The sequence below is a fragment of the Podarcis vaucheri genome (assembly GCF_965113315.1).
Source record: "Podarcis vaucheri genome assembly, chromosome: 9".
Taxonomy (NCBI): domain Eukaryota; kingdom Metazoa; phylum Chordata; class Lepidosauria; order Squamata; family Lacertidae; genus Podarcis; species Podarcis vaucheri.
In genome coordinates, this window is record NC_138767.1 from 75641608 (window position 1) to 75659663 (window position 18056).

The 18056-nt window shown below is 44.4% G+C and overlaps 1 protein-coding gene and 1 long non-coding RNA gene across 3 annotated transcripts in view; one reads left to right on the forward strand and one right to left on the reverse strand.

Moving 5' to 3' along the window:
* The first annotated feature begins 1349 nt into the window (after nucleotides 1–1349).
* Nucleotides 1350–4222, forward strand: LOC309540550. The gene is made up of 2 exons (XR_014223342.1): nucleotides 1350–3120; nucleotides 3166–4222. It is a non-coding gene; the product is annotated as an uncharacterized lncRNA (long non-coding RNA).
* A 619-nt stretch (nucleotides 4223–4841) lies between these two features.
* The window catches only part of IREB2 (iron responsive element binding protein 2), a 36119-nt gene continuing 22904 nt past the window's right edge, over nucleotides 4842–18056 (reverse strand). Inside the window, exons 11-22 of one of the 2 annotated variants that reach the window (XM_082237346.1) lie at nucleotides 17006–17122; nucleotides 16309–16468; nucleotides 14721–14856; nucleotides 12938–13022; nucleotides 12244–12400; nucleotides 11703–11827; nucleotides 10719–10823; nucleotides 9978–10120; nucleotides 8971–9118; nucleotides 8744–8866; nucleotides 7649–7834; nucleotides 4842–5235 (exon numbers count right to left, since the gene is read on the reverse strand). In XM_082237346.1, the coding sequence (XP_082093472.1) occupies nucleotides 5125–5235; nucleotides 7649–7834; nucleotides 8744–8866; nucleotides 8971–9118; nucleotides 9978–10120; nucleotides 10719–10823; nucleotides 11703–11827; nucleotides 12244–12400; nucleotides 12938–13022; nucleotides 14721–14856; nucleotides 16309–16468; nucleotides 17006–17122 (1596 nt within the window). In that variant the 3' untranslated portion in view covers nucleotides 4842–5124. The remainder of the gene's footprint in view (nucleotides 5236–7648; nucleotides 7835–8743; nucleotides 8867–8970; nucleotides 9119–9977; nucleotides 10121–10718; nucleotides 10824–11702; nucleotides 11828–12243; nucleotides 12401–12937; nucleotides 13023–14720; nucleotides 14857–16308; nucleotides 16469–17005; nucleotides 17123–18056) is intronic. The other variant, XM_082237347.1, reaches the window with a different exon arrangement.

Below are 18056 nucleotides of genomic sequence, written 5' to 3' on the forward strand. Positions count from 1 at the left end.
AGCTCTTCAGATGTCACTGGTCTATAAGGCCCATTGACCCTGACCACTGGCCAAGCTGGCTGGGACTGATGGGAGATGTGAGTCCAACAACTGGAAAGCCACAACTTACCCACCTGCTACTTCAATCAGCATTACAACAAGGGATGTGACTGCTACACTTTTTACAGTATCAAATGCACATTATACAATCTGTGTCCTGGGGAAATGTTAAGACAGATGTGCTTGTGATTGTTACTGAGCCACTTCCCGCCGCCATCCTACACCCTGCCATTTACCAATGCTGCCTTTAAAAATCAGTAAAAATGCAGTCATGGACAATTGCAACTGAGAAATGGTACAATTTTCTTTATTAAAAATAATTTACATCCGTTTTAACATTTTATGCACAGTTCTCAGCAAACTGAACTTTGTAAGATTTCTATACAATACTTATTAGTGAATGTAAAACAATTATATACTGTTTTGTTGCAGTTGCTTAAGTATGGTTAATAAAATGCATTATTTCACAGATGTATAATTTATATTAACAGCCCCCAAATCTGATAAAGGATTAGAATAAAGGTTCGCTTTCGAATCAAAACCGAAGAGAACTTGAAGACAAAATAGATTTCCAGTTCCCATTATTTTAACTTCCTAGGGCTTCAGATCAGCACTTATTAACTCGCCCCAAGCCTTTCTAAGCAAAATATATATTGTGCTGCTGCTAAGCAATGGATATTGGTAATTTCTCTCAACCCAATAGGGCCATACAGGGAATTATTTTGCATGTAAAGAAAGAGACAGTGTATATCACTCAGCTCTGGTCTTTCAGATATGCTTTCTGCCTGTATCAGGAAGACAAGTCCACTCAAATCCACGAGTGTGATCTTGAGGTGGGGGGGGGGGCGGCAGTGCTCAAGTCCCACTAAAATGATTCCAGACCTGCAGCCCAACTTAATTCATGTTTACTTTGAAGTAAATCCCATAGGGGTCAAGGGGAATTGCTCCCAAGTAAAAATGCAAAGGACTGAGCCTTGAAAACAGAGTATTTCAAGTTTGGAAGGGAAGATCAAAGTGATGGCCAAAACCATCAAGGCAGCTCAAGCTGTCAGTCAACACACAGCGAAAAACTACAATGGGAGGCCCTGTACTTTTAAGGAAATGGCTACTACTGATTTCACGGACCAGGAAAATAACGCCATGCCTATCTATGAGAATGAAATTGGCTTGCTTAAAGAAGCATTTGAGTTTATCAGAACAAGGGCATTAATGAAGGCGTTTTATGGGTGGTGTTTAACTTACTCCCAAAGGCATAGGGCAGCAAGCGATGAGGGATCCTGTGTATAAGTCACAAACATTTAAATGTGTCAGGGAATGATGGGTGCATCTGATAAGCCAAACCAGCTGCACGTCTCAAGGAGCAAGTATTTTTGAGTCTGGGTCCACTGATCCCTTACACTAACAAAGAAGATCCCACCAGACCAAAAAAGTTAGTTTAGATATTACTATTGGTAAGGTATCTTTAGTAACAACTACCTTGCCTTCTGCAATTATCAGGACAGAACTCTGATGCCAAGCACTTCAATCAAACACCAATAATGCAGATAAGAGACCTCTCTCAGTATATTGGTAGTAAAAAGGTATTATTAACCTTGAGAAAAGCACCTAGCACACATCATATATAGTGGAGATGATGATGATGATAAATTAATAATATTACTTATACCCTGCCCATCTGGCTGAGTCTCCCCAGCTACTCTGGGCGGCTTCCAACAAGAGATTAAAAATACATTAAAACATCAGTCATTAAAAACTTCCCTAAACAGGAAGTTTAGACAATACCAGCCTGGTTCACCTGTAAGAATAAACCGTGGCTTGTCAAACAAACTAGAGCTTGCTTCTCCAAAGTTTTGTTTTGCTTTTCAGCTGTTCATGCCTTTCTAACTTGGTGAGCTTCTGGGATGGAGTAGCCAAAGGAACTATGAATAACGAAGAGTGATGGGTTTGTGTAGAACACGAAGCTACAGTTAAAACAAAGCAAGAGTCATAAACTAACAACAAACCTAGCTTCAGATTATGGCTTGTTAGCAGTAAGTAAGCAAAACAGAGTTAAGCCCCTGGGCAGAGATCAGGCAAGCAAACAAACCATGGTTTAATTAACCATGGCTTAGTGTTATGTGCAAACCAGACTTTTAAAGAATGCCAACAGAACTCAATAAAACTCCACCAAGCAAGGGCTAAGGTGTTTATCTCACTCATTCACTGAAAAGAACAGTGGTTCAAATGGGTTAGATCCATGTGCATGCTCACATACTCTTTCCTGGTCATTTAACCTTTCTTTCCTCAAAATTATTTGCAAGGATACTAGGTTGTCATTGGAGATTTTCTGTGGCGCACTATTCACTTGGAACGTATTTTTTCTGCATGAGGATGTGTTTGTGTTTAAATTGCTCTTTATACAATAAATTGAAATGGACTTTAATTACTAATGACATTTTCGTGCAGTGGAAATTTCCAAAGAGCAAAACCAATTTTACTGTGTATATCTGGTGGACTTGGTCAATCTTAAAGGTTACTTCTTACTGTAGAATAATTGGCACAGACCATGTTGTTAACTAAAACTACTTTAAGGTACAGAGTATGTGAAAAAGAATCCGACACAACTCATTTAAAACCCACCAGGCGTCTGCTTTCCCTGCTGTGACACAGAATATGCTCAATTATATAAAGGAAACTGCTTCCAGTGGCAACACTGAGAGTCCAAAAAGCAGCAGCAGCAGCAGCAGCAGCAATGTCCCTGTTTTAACAGGTGGTTTTGTCCAGAATGCAAGGATCTTTAAGAACTGATCCCGTCCTGTAAATGGGAGTACAAGGCCACAGAGCTGCCTCAGCAATGTAAGTGGGTATTTAAAATATTCTTTAGGCCAAAAAATTGCAGCTGTTTTTCACTGCATACTAAAAGCAGAAGAGAAGAAAACCAGAGAGGCTAGTTAAAACAGAACAAGTTGAAACCCATTGTTGCGGCTTCCAATGCTTTCCGCCATGGTGAAAAGCGGCTCGCACACTAGCGGAGATCTTTCGTGCAGCTAATTAAGGATAATTTGAAAGTAATTATCCTTGCAAGCCCCCCGTCCCTGGTCGGTGTGTGTGTGTGTGTGTGTGTGTGTGTGTGTGTGAGAGAGAGAGAGAGAGAGAGAGAGTTTCACTTGCAGATCGTCTGATGCCTGCCTCTTGTTCTGATGGAATGTGGGAGGAAGGGGACGCTGATGAACGTATCAGTAACTCTCCAACGCGGTCACTATGAGCGGAGGTTCTTGTTTCTTAGGATGGATTTGGTTTTGGATCTAAGTAACAGGTGTGTTCTGGACTAAGGGGACAAGATAATTTGCTAAATGAATCAGCCACTGAGTGCCAAGGCCTAATCTGGAGAGGATTTTCATTGTAACCTGATTGGTATGTAGGGGGAGGGGAGCCTTTACCCTTTATTTATATACATTATATTTGCCGTTTTATGATTTGGCAAACCTTCCCCAAAGTATTAATTGTTAATGGATTGGAAAAAATGCAAGAGGGAATTAACGAGAACTTCATAATTTTTATGGATTAATTGCAAGAATTGAACTGTGTAAAACATCACAATGATTTGTGGCATTGACCTTCTACGGAATGGTAAAGAAGACTTTGGTTCTGACTTATCGTGGCTTTGGAGAGATACCGGCTTGTTAACGGATGGGAGAGGGATCAAAGAAGATAATTCTGGATATCTGCCCGGGGCTCTAGCGAGACACCAGACCTCTCTTTGTCTTGGATAAGCAAAATGGCGTGTGTTGCAGTGAAAATTGCAGTCCTTGAGTGCAGAAAGCGCTAGTGAAGGGAAATGCTGAGCATGGAATAGAACATGAAGAGTAAAGATGAACAAAAAACAAACATTTCACACAGAAATTTACAGGATCAAACTCCCCTTGCAAAACTAATGGATATGGAACAGTTAAATGCAAGTGAAATTAGTGGCTGTTAAAATAAAGGATCAAGATCGGAACTGTTGTATTTGGACTGAGAGTATTGGAGCAGGACAAAATAAGATCATCATTCCCTGAAATCCAGAACCCGGGAAGTCATTCAAAATTGTTTAATTTGGTATTGGATAATTGGCTTTTTAAATCGTATTATAACCTGGTATTGTATTAATGTGGCTTTTATTGGATTGTTATAAATGAAAATTCTTAAAAATTATTAATCGAAACCCATTGTTGCAGCTCAGTTCCTCAGCGATTGGTAGCCCAGGTTGCTTCTCTCAGGATCATAGCTGGGGGGGGGGGGCGCTAGCCTGTTTTTTTGCCCCAGGTGAAGTCTCCAGAGGAATGCCATTGAAGCTCTCAGCCTGTGTGTTTGTGCATAGAAATGGGGGGGGGGGGCACGCACTGCCAAACTAAATCTTTGACCAGGAGAAATAAAGTCTAGTTTTGCCCCTGCTTCTCTACATTCATTAACTCCAAAAGGCAAATGGGGAAAAGAGATTGCTGCTGTTTCAGCAAAGGGGGAGGTGAGGCCAACCCTGTAAATATCCGTACTAGCTCCTTGTCAAAAATTCACCTAGTTTTGTGTTAAGATTGCAGCGCCCTGTGTTTGTAACTTGTGGCCTTCACGCTGACTTTTGCTTTTGATTTTATGGAAACCTTAATTAAAAGGAAACTACCCATCCTCATCAAGCCAAACCATGTGCTGCCCTCAAACCAACAGACAGCAGTAAGGAAGCTGAAGGTGTCAAAACTGGGGTGGGGCCCAACGACAGACAGTCTTCTGGCTTAAAATCTTCAACACAATTCAGTTTCAGGTTTCATGTCACTTTATTTACAAAATGGTCTAAGACAACCCCCTCCCGCCCATCCCCATACTTACAGCTCTCTTTCACAACACAGACGTCAATTTTTTAAGCAATGTCAATAGCACCATTCGAGTATTATTTTTAAAATCCAGGCGGATCTTGCTGCAGTCACTACAACAATTCACAATCTTTTACATCCATGGACGAAATTTCAGAGTGCAGCAGGACTGTACGCAGTTCCATCGATGGAGTGAGGCCTGTGCAAGCCATTGCGGGGTTGGCCCATTGATGCATAGTCCTGCCAAGGTGTGAGCAGGCCTCTACAACAGCCTTCGGACCATGTAGTTCAGAATGCCACCATGTTTGTATAACGTTATGTCCATGTCACTGTCAAATGCGGCAACCACATGAAATACTTTCCCTGTGTTTGTCTTTAAAGAGACAAGAATGAGAGGCAAAAGCAAAAAATATATTAGGACTGTGTCATTTCCTAACATCTCTATAGTAGGATATTCTGTAATAGCGACAGCATATTGCAGAAACAAAAATCCCGAGACCCTCAAGTCTTGCTTTAAACTAAACTAGTTTTATTGCTTGTGGAAGTTAATGACTTAATAAAAATACCAGCAAAGTCTGTAATGTTGGGGATCTGGGACTGAGCACGCAGATCTGCTCCTAAATAGCAATTTGACACTCCTATGCTCTTCACAGCTCTGATTCTAAGTGTTTCTCCTTTTCCCATAAGTTATGAAAGAAAAACAACAACCCCTCTGTAAGGAAAAACCGTATTTTTCGCCCTATAGGACGCACCGTCCCATAAGGCGCACCTGGTTTTTTTGGGGGGGGGAATAAAGGGGGGAAATTATTTTTCCCCCAGGCGCGGGGCTGGGGCGGCCCGAGCTTCCCCTGACCCCAGCCCCCAAACAGGCAGCTCTCTGCAAGCCATGGGAGCCCAGCGCTGGCTCCCGCTGCTTGCGGAGAGGTCCGCGAAGCCTGGACGCGCAGAGATCAGCGCGCGCAGGCTTCGGGATGCCGGCAACTCTCCCCAAGCAGCGGGAGCGCTCCCGCTGCTTGCGGAGAGGTCCGCGAAGCCTGGACTCGCTGAGATCAGCGCGCGCAGGCTTTGGGATGCCGGCAACTCTCCCCAAGCAGCGGGAGCGCTCCCGCTGCTTGTGGAGAGGTCCGCGAAGCCTGGACGCGCTGAGATCAGCGCGCGCAGGCTTTGGGATGCCGGCAACTCTCCCCAAGCAGCGGGAGCGCTCCCGCTGCTTGCGGAGAGGTCCGCAAAGCCTGGACTCGCTGAGATCAGCGTGCGCAGGCTTTGGGATGCCGGCAACTCTCCCCAAGCAGCGGGAGCGCTCCCACTGCTTGTGGAGAGGTCCGCGAAGCCTGGACGCGCTGAGGTCAGCGCGCGCAGGCTTTGGGATGCCGGCAACTCTCCCCAAGCAGCGGGAGCGCTCCCGCTGCTTGCGGAGAGGTCCACGAAGCCTGGACGCGCTGAGATCAGCGTGCGCAGGTTTCGGCATGCAGGCAGCTCTCCGCAAGCAGCGGGAGTGCTCCCGCTGCTTGCAGAGAGGTCCGCGAAGCCTGGAGAGCGAGAGGGGTCGGTGCGCACCGACCGCTCTCGCTCTCCAGGTTTCAGCGAAAGCCTGCATTCGCCCCATAGGACGCACACACATTTCCCCTTCATTTTTGGAAGGGAAAAAGTGCGTCCTATAGGGCGAAAAATACGGTAGCTGTGGCAGATACACAAGTCATACTCTGAGCAGACCCACTGAAATCAATGGATGTAAGCTTATCATAACTAATTTAAATTGGATACCACCCCACAATAATTATGTAGGTCGGCTTCACTGGAAGGGAGCTGCACAAGAGCACAGGGCAACTGCACAGCTCCTGCTCAGTCTCTGGGGCACCTGTGCAACCGAGGCATGTTCAACTAAATCCTACCCATAGCAGACCCACTGGATAACCTAGTGAGTCAGATCTCTGCCCCTGCCCCTCACTTTGCTGCGCTCAAAAAAATTATTGCCTTAAGATAGTTGCCTGTGCCATGAGCCTCTGTGTAGCCCTGCATGTGTTTGAAAATATGTCTCTTTATGAATTCAGACAAGATTGCTCCCAATGATGTTTTTGCACCATTCAAATGACCTTGACATAAGTCTCCCCTTTATCTGAGCACCTTTCAGGACACTGAGCCGCTTAGCACAGCTTGCTTTGCATATACAGTGGTACCTCGGGTTAAGAACTTAATTCATTCTGGAGGTCTGTTCTTAACCTGAAACTGTTCTTAACCTGAAGCACCACTTTAGCTAATGGGGCCTCCCCACTGCTGTGCCGCCGGAGCACGATTTCTGTTCTCATCCTGAAGCAAAGTTCTTAACCCGAGGTACTATTTCTGGGTTAGCGGAGTCTGTAACCTGAAGCGTATGTAACCCGAGATACCACTGTATTTGTACCTGTATTTGTACCTTATTTCTCCAAGTCTCTACGGGGGTGGGGAAACTGCGGTCTTCCATGTGTTGCTAGCCCACAACTCCCATCAGCCCTCATCTCTGGCTATGCCAGTTAGGTCTGAAGGCCTGTCCAACAACATCTGGAGGGCCGCAGGTACCCCATCCCTGATCTAAAGGCCAACTCTGGTGCTGACTTCTCACTCAAAAGGAGACCCCCCCCCAAACACAGCTCATATTAACTTACTTTATACTTCCACCTTATATGAAATGGTGTGGATACCATAAAACTGCGTCATTAGCAGCTTACAACAGAGGACAGACTATCACATTTGCGCTTCAAGGAAAAAGTAAATCTCTTCTATTACTAACACTTGCATTCAGAAGTTACCTTTACATCTAGGGAGATTCCAGGGGACAACTCATGAGGAAATGAGATTGAAAACTGTTCTTTGCCTGTCAGGCCCCAAAACGTTGCGTTTTCCTCGGGGAGGAACTGGAGCGGAGCAATGCCCATTCCAATCAAATGACTTTTATGGATCTTCTCATAGCTTTCAGCAATAACTGCTTTCACACCCTGTAGAAATAGTTATATCTGGCTTAGATACCATCTGAACAATAATAAAAGTCATCTTCATACAATCGCTCAACCCTTCTGTTAATACAAAACGTGGAGAAAATCTCAAGACAGAGAAATCTAGTTTATTGGAAAGTGGCCAAGAGTCATGAGGGTAGTAACAATGTTAACTAGCTACTACTGTCCAGCACAGATAGGAAAACTGTAGTCTAGCAGCATCCTGAGGGGTCATAACTCTTACTAGCCCTAACCATTGGCCATACTAGCCAGGCACTTATGGGAGTTAGGAGTCCTAGATCTGTTATCGCCACTGAAATAAAACCTCGTTAGGTCTAGTTTACCAGGATTTCTGGTCGATAAGCAAGAAGCAACTATGTTAAATCATTGATTCAGATGTACATTATCTCTAAACTGGTCCCGGTTTGTGAATTTAATGGTCAAAACCACAAACGGGCACTCTTTAAAGCTCAGTGAAAAAACTGGCTCATGCATTTTCAGAAGGCAAAAAATGGCATGCTTTAAGCTCTATGAAAAACAGGCAAGCAAAATCCTGTCAGGCAACCTGAAGTAATAAAACACCGAGGCTTCTTGTTACAGTGGTGCCTCGCAAGACGAAATTTCGTCTTGCGAAGCAAGCCCATTGAAGGATTAGCGGATTAGCGGCTTTTAGCGGCTTATCTGCTGATCGGATCAGCTGATAAGCAGCTTAGCGGCTTAGAAAAAGGGGGGGGGGGAAACCAGCAGGAACTCGCAAGACATTGTCGTCTTGCGAAGCAAGCCCATAGGAAATTCGTTTTGCGAAGCACCTCCAAAACAGAAAACTCTTTCGTCTAGCGAGTTTTCCGTCTTGCGAGGCATTCGTCTTGCGGGGCACCACTGTACTTCGAAGTTAACACAATGGAAACATACCAGTAAAAAAGGTCCTTTTGCAGCCCAGTCTCTCGAGCTCCCCAGTCCATACTTCTTGCCTGCTAAGATTATCAGAGGGATATTCTCTTTGCGATACAACTCAGCTGCATCGAATACATCTAGCTGCAGGGGAGAGAGCAAGAGAGAGAAATAGATGGGGGGGAAGGACATGGGGACATTTCTAATATGCAGCAGCCCCCCATAGCTTTGAACAAATATGTCCTCACCGTCTGTCCAGTTGGAAAGTGAATTGTTTTAGGAGCAGGTTTCCCAATGAATTTATTGAAAAGTTTTATGTTTGCAAAGGTGCCTCTTGTCATCACTGCATCGTTTCCCCGCCGAGCACCATAGGAATTGAATTCACGGGGCGTGAGGCTACGAGAGACAGCAGAGCATGCTCAGTATAAACGTGCAACCTGAAAAGTGGACTTTGCTCACAAACATCCCTTAGGGAAATTTTCCTGTGCCATAGACTGCTAGTCAGGTGTGGAACCCTAAGAATACAGGTCAAAGTATTATATCATGTGTGTGAGTTATAAATGGATAGTAGGCACTTAAGGCATTCTGACTACCTGTTAACTCTGCAGGGACCTGCAGCCTAATATATGAAGCTCTGCAGATGACACTGAACTAAGCAGAAGGTTCGCTATGAATAAAGGTAAAGGTAAAGGGACCCCTGACAATTAGGTCCAGTTGTGGCTGACTCTGGGGTTGCGGTGCTCACCTCGCTTTATTGGCCAAGGGAGCCGGTGTACAGCTTCCGGGTCATGTGGCCAGCATGACTAAGCCGCTTCTGGCGAACCAGAGCACATAAACGCCGTTTACCTTTCCGCCGGAGTGGTACCTATTTATCTACTTGCACTTTGACGTGCTTTCGAACTGCTAGGTTGGCAGGAGCAGGGACCGAGCAACGGGAGCTCACCCTGTCGCGCCGACCTTCAGCCTGTCACCACCGACCTTCTGATCGGCAAGTCCTAGGCTCTGTGGTTTAACCCACAGTGCCACCCGCGTCCCTTTTCACTATGAATAGGGTCCAGTAAAAACAGGACAGATTATGCAGAAAATTCTGACTATAAGCCTGAAAGAAATTCAGTTAATCCTGCTTAGCAACCTACTTTAGCTATGGCACACACTGTTCATCTGGCCAAGCAGCAACCACCACAGTAAAGCAATTTGTGAGGACCAGCTGAATTCTTCAGTTTCTTTCCCTCACAGTTCCTCTGAAGTTTCTTACCCCTTGTTGGTTAAGTATCTGGCAGCAGCGCTGCCCCTCGCAATGCTTCCTGCAGGTGAGATGTGATCTGTCGTGACCGAATCCCCCAAATACAACAAGACGTGTGCATTCTCAATACACTGGGGTGGAAGAGGGTCTTTGGTCTGCCAGATGAATGGACACAAAAGTAGATGAATACAGCTGGTTAGTCGAAAACACACCCAAAAGGCACAAAATGGAGCTAATGTCAAAAGGTAAAGATGTTCCAAGTATGAAAACAAGAACGTGCGCGCAGCCCTGCAAAAGGAGACCATCTAGCAAAGGACCAGCTTCCCACAAAGGCAAAACTGATGTTTCTGAGAAATCAACCAGCAAAGCAGGTGCCCTCTAGCTTCTCGTATTAAGGCATACTGTTTCTGAACACAGAAGGTGCCATTTAGCCATTAAGACTAGTAGCCACCGATAGATCTGCCCTCCAAGAACATGGCCATTCTTCTTTAATATCTCTCTAAGGAAGCGGCTGTCACATATTGTGGCAGCAAATTCTATAAATTAATGTTGTGGTATTTGAAGAAGTACTTCCTTCTGACTGTCCTGAACCTAGTTCTAGTGTTATGAGAGATCCTTTCCATTGAGAAGGACAGCAGAATGCTGTTGACATCTTAAATTGTGGTCAGAAACATTCCCCTCACTTATTAAGTGCCTTTTCCTACAATACCTAGAACACCTCAAACCATACAGACTTGGTGTTACCATACTTACAAGCTTATCAAAAAAGGAAGGACATCGGATGTAAGTAGACTTCCAATCCCACGTAAATAAGACTGATTCAGGCGCTTCTAGAGAATTCCACCGCTTATTTCCTTTCTGCAAAGCAGGAGATATAAACTTCTGATCATCTTCTCCTGTCTTGTACCCAAAATGCCAGTTACTGAATATAATATAGTGGAAACGCCACAACAAAATGCCACATCAACATTTATTTTCTTTGTAACTGATAACTTTTGTTAACTCAGCCTTCCAAAAATTTCTTGCTGTTAATAATAACAATAATTTATTTGTACCCTGCCTAATTTATTTGTATCTCAGCCTAACCTACTTCAAAGGGTTGTTGCAAGGATAAAACAGTGAGAACGAAGGAGACTGTCTGAGATCCTTAGGGGCAGGTTATTAACACAGTAAATAAATCAGGACATCTGGCTGTTTACGCTCTTGCTTTTTATATTTGCTATAGATCTGGCATACAGAAGTGCTAAAGGCTAACAAAGATGTTTGAACCAGTATGCATAATTTCATTTTAAAATTTACATACTACATTCCCCGCTAGGAACATGACACACCGAGTGATGCACAGGAAAAAGTGTTTCATTTGAGTCTTGCTGAGTCAGAAAAGGAGGAGGACACCTTTTTCACCCCAAGGGCCACACTCCCTCATGGAAATGCAAGTGACCTGAGGGACCAGATGCAAAAGTGGGCAGATCCATGTATGTGACTGTTACCTTGTCTACAGGAGGGGACATTCCAGCCATGCAAAAAAAAAAAAAGGAATAGGTTTCCCATGGACACACCTCTCTCCAGACAGGCAAGCGAGAGGCATTATTACAGTTCCAGGGCACCTGGTAGGCAGGCAAAAGTGCCCGAGGGCTTGGAGCGCAGGGGGTGAGGCCAGAGAAGGAGCAAAGCCTCTGGTAGAAAGTGCTTGGCCCTGAGGATCCCTATCGCTGATTAATAACAATGCCAAACTACCTCCATTTTCCCCTTCAGCTCTTTAAACATGGATGATATAACGAACTCTTCTTCCACTTGCTGAAGTTCTTCTCGAGTGGGCCAAATATCATGCAAGAAGATTCTTTTGCCATCAGGACTGACCCCTACAAAGAAATTTTGATCATGGTGATAATTGCAGAAATTACTCCTCCGCCATTTCTACCCGTCTTAAAAGCATTACGAACACCCAAGAGCTTTCTTAGCTGCACATACTGCACATAATTCGCTCTATGACACACAATATTCCCCTTAGCTCACCTGAAAGCAAATCACTTTTGCAGAAGAGAAAATTGCTGAACTGGTTCACAACGATCAACTTGGTTGCTTTGTTAGAAAACTTAGCTAGGTTATTTTATGGCATAGCGGAATCTAGGCCATAATGCGTCATACACTAGGTGAGGCTTCAAACAGTGCAAGAATGGTAAGCGTTGCTCTTAGAGCAAGTTAAATGTCCTGAGAGCATTACAGGAACAAGCCAAGTCCTGGATGAAATAGGAGCTGGAAGGAGAGGGATAGTTACCTAATGGCTCAGTCTGGAAATCAATATTCACAGTTCCTGCTATAGCATAAGCCACAACTAGAGGCGGGGAAGCAAGGTAATTGGCACAGATGCAGCTGCAGAGACGGCCTTCGAAGTTTTTATTTCCAGACAAAACTCCACAAGCAACCAAGTCACCCTGAAAGGCAGAAAATTATACATTTCTCAACATCTGCTTCATTGTCATGGTTGCTTGAATTTCTGTGAGAGTTTACAAGTAGCTATAAAGGAAAAGCTGAGGGGTAACCCTTGATGAAGGATACCCTCTTAGTGGCAAGAATGATTATTCGCTTCTCATATTCCTAACCTCATACTGTTCCTTAACACTCAAACTACAGAATTTGCCTTTAAACCAGGGCTGGGGAACTTGCCGCCCTCCAGATGTTGTTGGGACTAGAATGGAACTCCAATACTGGTATTAAATTTCCTAGCGCATAAAGATATATACTCCAAGAGTGTTTTCATAACCGTATGGGACAGACAGACAGACAGAAACTACTTAAGTGCACGAGGGCAATTATAGGGAAAAGGGCCCCTAATTTCCTAGCTCTACACACTGCACAGAAGATCTCACCCTCCAGCCTAAACAGTCAGCAGGGCAAAGTCTGGACGTTTTATTTTCCCCAATTGGTCAACAGGAACAAAGTCCATTATGCTACAGTTGTTAAAACATTACCTGCACAATTGCATTCTGAATGGTTTCTGGCAAAGGAGCGGTATTCCCAACACATGTGGAACATCCATAGCCAACAACCTCAAATCTAGAGCAAAACCAGGATTTTAAGAAAATGTCAGTGTTTCATTAGTGCAACCTACTTTTTCATTCACCTTTGCACTGCAGTGAAATCTTTGAAGTTCCCCTGCACGCTATGGGATCAATTGAAGAGAGCGGCTGCATGGCCAGGGCCTCAAGACTCTCTGCCTGTCATACTGAAATCCTTTCTGCCAGTGGGAAAATGGGAGGTCATGAAAAAGGTTGCTGATTCAACCCCTGGCACCTCCAGTTTTAAAAAAGGAAGGGCAGCAGATGGAAAAAGACCTCTGCATTGTATCTCACTATGTTCTACTTAGAGTAGACTCACATAAATTAATGGAGCTCTGTCTGTCACATCTATTAATTCCGGGGGTCTGCTCTGACAAGACCTTAGTTGGATCCAGCCCCATGGCTTGAGATCCTTAAGAGCTGCTGCCAGTCAGAGAAACAATGCTGGATTAGATGGACTCTCTCTAGACCAGGAATGTTTCTCTGATAAGACAAATAGTTTGACCCCTTATAATGCAGTTCCCATGTTCCTGTGTGCTTGAGCAAATTTTCAATAAATAAGCATGCCCCCCCAGTAAATTATGATCTGTGGGGTTTGTTTGTTTTTTTGGGGGAAAATACAGTGGTGCCCCGCAAGACGAACGCCTCGCAAGACGGAAAACCCGCTAGACGAAAGGGTTTTCCGTTTTGGAGGCGCTTCGCAAAATGAATTTCCCTATGGGCTTCCTTCGCAAGACGAAAGCCCATAGGGAAATCTCCGGGACAGCGGGGAAGCGCAGCGCTTCTTCCCCACTGTCCTCGGACCTCCTCCGAAGGCTGGCGGTGGGGCGGAAAGCCCTTCTCCCCACGCCAGCCTTCGGAAGGCTCCTCCGAAGGCTGGCGGTGGGGCGGAAAGCCCTTCTCCCCACGCCAGCCTTTGGAAGGCTCCTCCGAAGGCTGGCGGTGGGGCGGAAAGCCCTTCTCCCCGCGCCAGCCTTCGGAAGGCTCCTCCGAAGGCTGGCGGTGGGGAGAAAAGCCCTTCTCCCCGCGCCAGCCTTCGGAAGGCTGTCCTGAAGACTTGCGGTGGGAGGAGGGTTTTCCTTCCCACCGCCAACATTCAGAATGCTGTTCTGAATGTTGGCGGTGGGGAGGAAAAACCCTCCTCCCACCGCAAGCCCCGGGAACAGAGGAGAAGCGCTGCGCCCCTTCCCCTCTGTTCCCGTACCTGTCCTGAAGGCTTGCGGTGGGGAGAAAAGCCCTTCTCCGCACCGCCAGCCTGGCAAGCGGTTTCCATAGGAACACATTAATTGATTTTCAATGCATTCCTTTGGGAAACGGTGCTTCGCAAGACGAAAAACTCGCAAGAAGAAAAAACTTGCGGAACGAATTAATTTCGTCTTGTGAGGCACCACTGTACTATGAGTATAAATACAGCAATGCTTAGCATATGCCTTACAGCAATTATTTAGCTTCTGAATGCTGAGCTGGTCAGATGTGATGTGGCTAAAAACCATGAGCCGCAGAAACTTTAAAAATGAATCAAATGCCAGTGAGTTTGCAAGCAACACACTAATTCAGAAGCTATATGATGTTTGCATGTTACTGTGTTACTTCTTTTGGATTTGACCATGTCACTTTAAGCATGCATTTTAAGCCTCTACACAGAAGATCACAGAGTCTTTAAAACCTCTACATATGAGAGCAAAGGAGTTAGTACCCAAGTTTATTGAGGTATGGCAATACACCACTGGAAGTGAGATAGTGCGTGACCATTCCGCTGCCAGGCGATAAGCTGGTTCTTATGTACGGTTTAACAGTCAGACCAGCTTCAATGGCTTTTTTGGCCAACAGACCTAGGGAAGGATGAAAGCAGCAGTGAAATAACGGTACAAAAATTCTAAGGGGCAAAGTGATGTTGCCTATAGATAAATTACCACAACAGGTAGTACTGTTGGAGAAAAGTTTACTCTTTAGTTTAGAACAGATTATGTATATGCAGAAGGGTCTCAGGCACAAACCCTTCAATATCCCTTAAAAAAAAGTCTCCAGCTACTGTATTTTTCGCTGTATAAAAAGCACCCAGTTTTTATAGGAAAACAATAAAAAAAAATTCTGAATCAAATGTCGTTGAAGAGTCTTTGCACGGCTATCCATGAAGCCAGAACAGCAAGAGGGATTGCTGCGCAGCAATCCCTCTTGCTGTTCTGGCTTCAGGGATAGCTGCGCAGCCTGCATTTGCTCCATAAGACGCACACACATTCCCCCTTACTTTTTAGGAGGGAAAAGGTGTGTCTTATAGAGTGAAGGTGCGTCTTATAGAGTGAAAAATACGGTGTGTGTTGAAGAATTTTTTGTCCACAACCCAGAAGAAATCTCTGCCCAAGTCCCTGATGAACAGTTGCCAGTTAGGATTAACAGTTCAGGGTAGATGGACCAATGTATGACTCTCTGTCATTGGAGGTTTTTAAGCAGAGGTTGGATGGCTATCTGTCAGGGAGTCTTCAGCTGGGATTCCTGCATTGCAGAGGGTTGGACTAGATGACCCATGGGGTCCCTTCCAACTCTACAATTCTATGATTCTATGTACGACAGCTCTAGATATCATATTAACTTCATAAGCGGCAATATCAAGCCCTGGTGCAGCATTCGCTCCATTCATTTTGACCTTCATCCTCTTTTGATAAGCAATTTCAGAAAGACGAAATTCTAACATTTATGCTTTTGCATAAATCCCCAGAAAGTTCAATCCTATGAGCCAGCAGGTTGACCACTTGTTTATATTAAGGCAAGACCAAAATCACAGCTTCACTGGCACAAGGTCACCATTAGCAATGCTGCTCTCGTGCTGGAAGCTGGCCCAGGACACTGCTGTTGTAGAACTGCAGGCATGACTTCAAGAACTACCACCACTTTTTCACAGGTAATGAACAGAACTTTAAACGCAATAAATAATAAAATACATTTTTTTAAAAAGAACAGCTACTACTGTCAGGTGCAGAACACTGGGAACTGTGAAAAAGCTGCCGTGTTGCACCAGGTACTGCACAATCTGTGAAGCATTTTAAAGACACACTGTTCAACAAAAAACCACAATCCCAGTACAATTTCAGCTATCCAAATTTAATGGTTTTATAACTAAAAGGCACCTCCACACTTTTCAAGCTTCTGCTTAAGCTACACTGGCACAAACTCCTCTGTTTGCCTTCTATAGACATTTATAGGATGGCGGTTTGGTTAACTTGGCTCTATAATGCCATTGTTACAGCAAGAGATAGAGAAGAAAACTGAATCCAGGCAGAGTATACCTGCTCCTAGCATTACAGAGGGGTTGCAGTTGTTTGTACAGCTGATTACTGCAGCAATGACGACTGATCCATGAGCCAGCTTGTACTCATTTCCTTCATACTCCACAGGAACCACATCCCTTTGCCTTTCAGCTGGAATCTGAAAGCCTTTAAAGCCAGCCTAGGGAATCAAAACAGGCATTGCAAAATCAATTACACAACAAATTCAAAACTGCTTTTAAGCAAGAGAGGGGACACTAGAATCCTGTGTTGGTATATAGCCTTGGCAGCCAGGAAGCCAAAATCCAGTGGCAACATCTCCAATAAATTGGGGGAACTAACACAAACTATTTTATTAATTCTGATTGCAAAATCTGCATGGAATACCTTAATCTGTATCCTCCCATTCCCAATGGTTTCATGCAGACCAAGACAAATGTTTGGTTTTCCGCAAAGTAGCACCGCAACCAGTGAAAGAGACAAGGGTTCTGCACTCATGTTTGCATGTTACAGTGCCCAGCTGGGAGCATGAGAAGACATGCAATCTAGATGTGCCCTTTGATTTTCAAACATCACGACTGACAGGAAAGAGATTAATTTTTGTTTTACAAAATGTTGTGACAGTGAAAGAAGCAGGCCTCTTTCCCACAGAACAGGGACTATATAATTAAAAAACATAGATACCCTAACAGTAGTTTTTCATTTCAACTGCACATACCTTTTCATTTAAGCAGGCCTGGAAATCGCTCTTCATATTCGTAACAGCCACTCTGTCCTGTGCCCTTTTGGGACCACTTACATAGGGCATTATAGAACCCAGATTTATGCATATAACCTGATGGAGTAGAACATTTGTTAATAAATTATTGCACAGTATACATCACTGCACTGCTGCCTAGGCTTTCAATATTAGCTAGCCAAAATTTGTGGACTACCTGGACAATTTTGCAAGTTTCTTTCTACAAATCAGGCTTTGGCAATTTATGTAAGGCACACTTTGCAGACAAGCTGAAATTAACAACTTTTCTTTCTAGCAAAAGATAGAAAACAACTTCTTGAAGCAACATATTATGCGATTTTAATATTTTTGAAAGTCACCCTAAATTAGCAGTTTACAAAGGCCATTTTACTGAACAGCAGTAATCCAAAATGCCAATAAAAAAAATACTAAGATTGAAATACTAAGAGCTAGCATTTGAAATCCCAAACCACTTCACATAGTCTGCTCCACCCCAGTTCCAACAAGAACTCCCTGCGAATATCAGAAACTGCCAAAGAACACTGTAATTTGGGAGACATTTTGGGAAATATTCAACCCATGCAGGAGGTAAGGTTTGAGGGAAGGAACTAAATTATACAAATATAATGTGTGCTATTTTGGCCAAGACACGATACCAAAGTGGCTTACCATTAAAATGCACACAAATGCTTAACTGTAAAAGAGGCATGCACAGTAGAGTCTTCTGGTTTGTGGCAGTTGCAGATGGAAAGAGCAGGAGAGCTGAAGATGCTCAGTAGCTGACTGATGGTAAAGACACCTGTCTATAGGAGCTGCCCTCCCTTGATGCTCTGAAAGCTCAGAATGCTGAGCTGCCCCCAGTGGTCCCATCCAGGTACTGATCCAAGCTCTTGCAGCTTCAGCAATGTCACAGCATCAGTTCACTGGATCTTTATTGCCCAAGCTTTATTATATTGTAGATGGGGTGGGGTACAGGTGGGACAAAATGGGAAGGAGAAAGTTGGTTGGAATGAGGCAAGTATGGGGACTA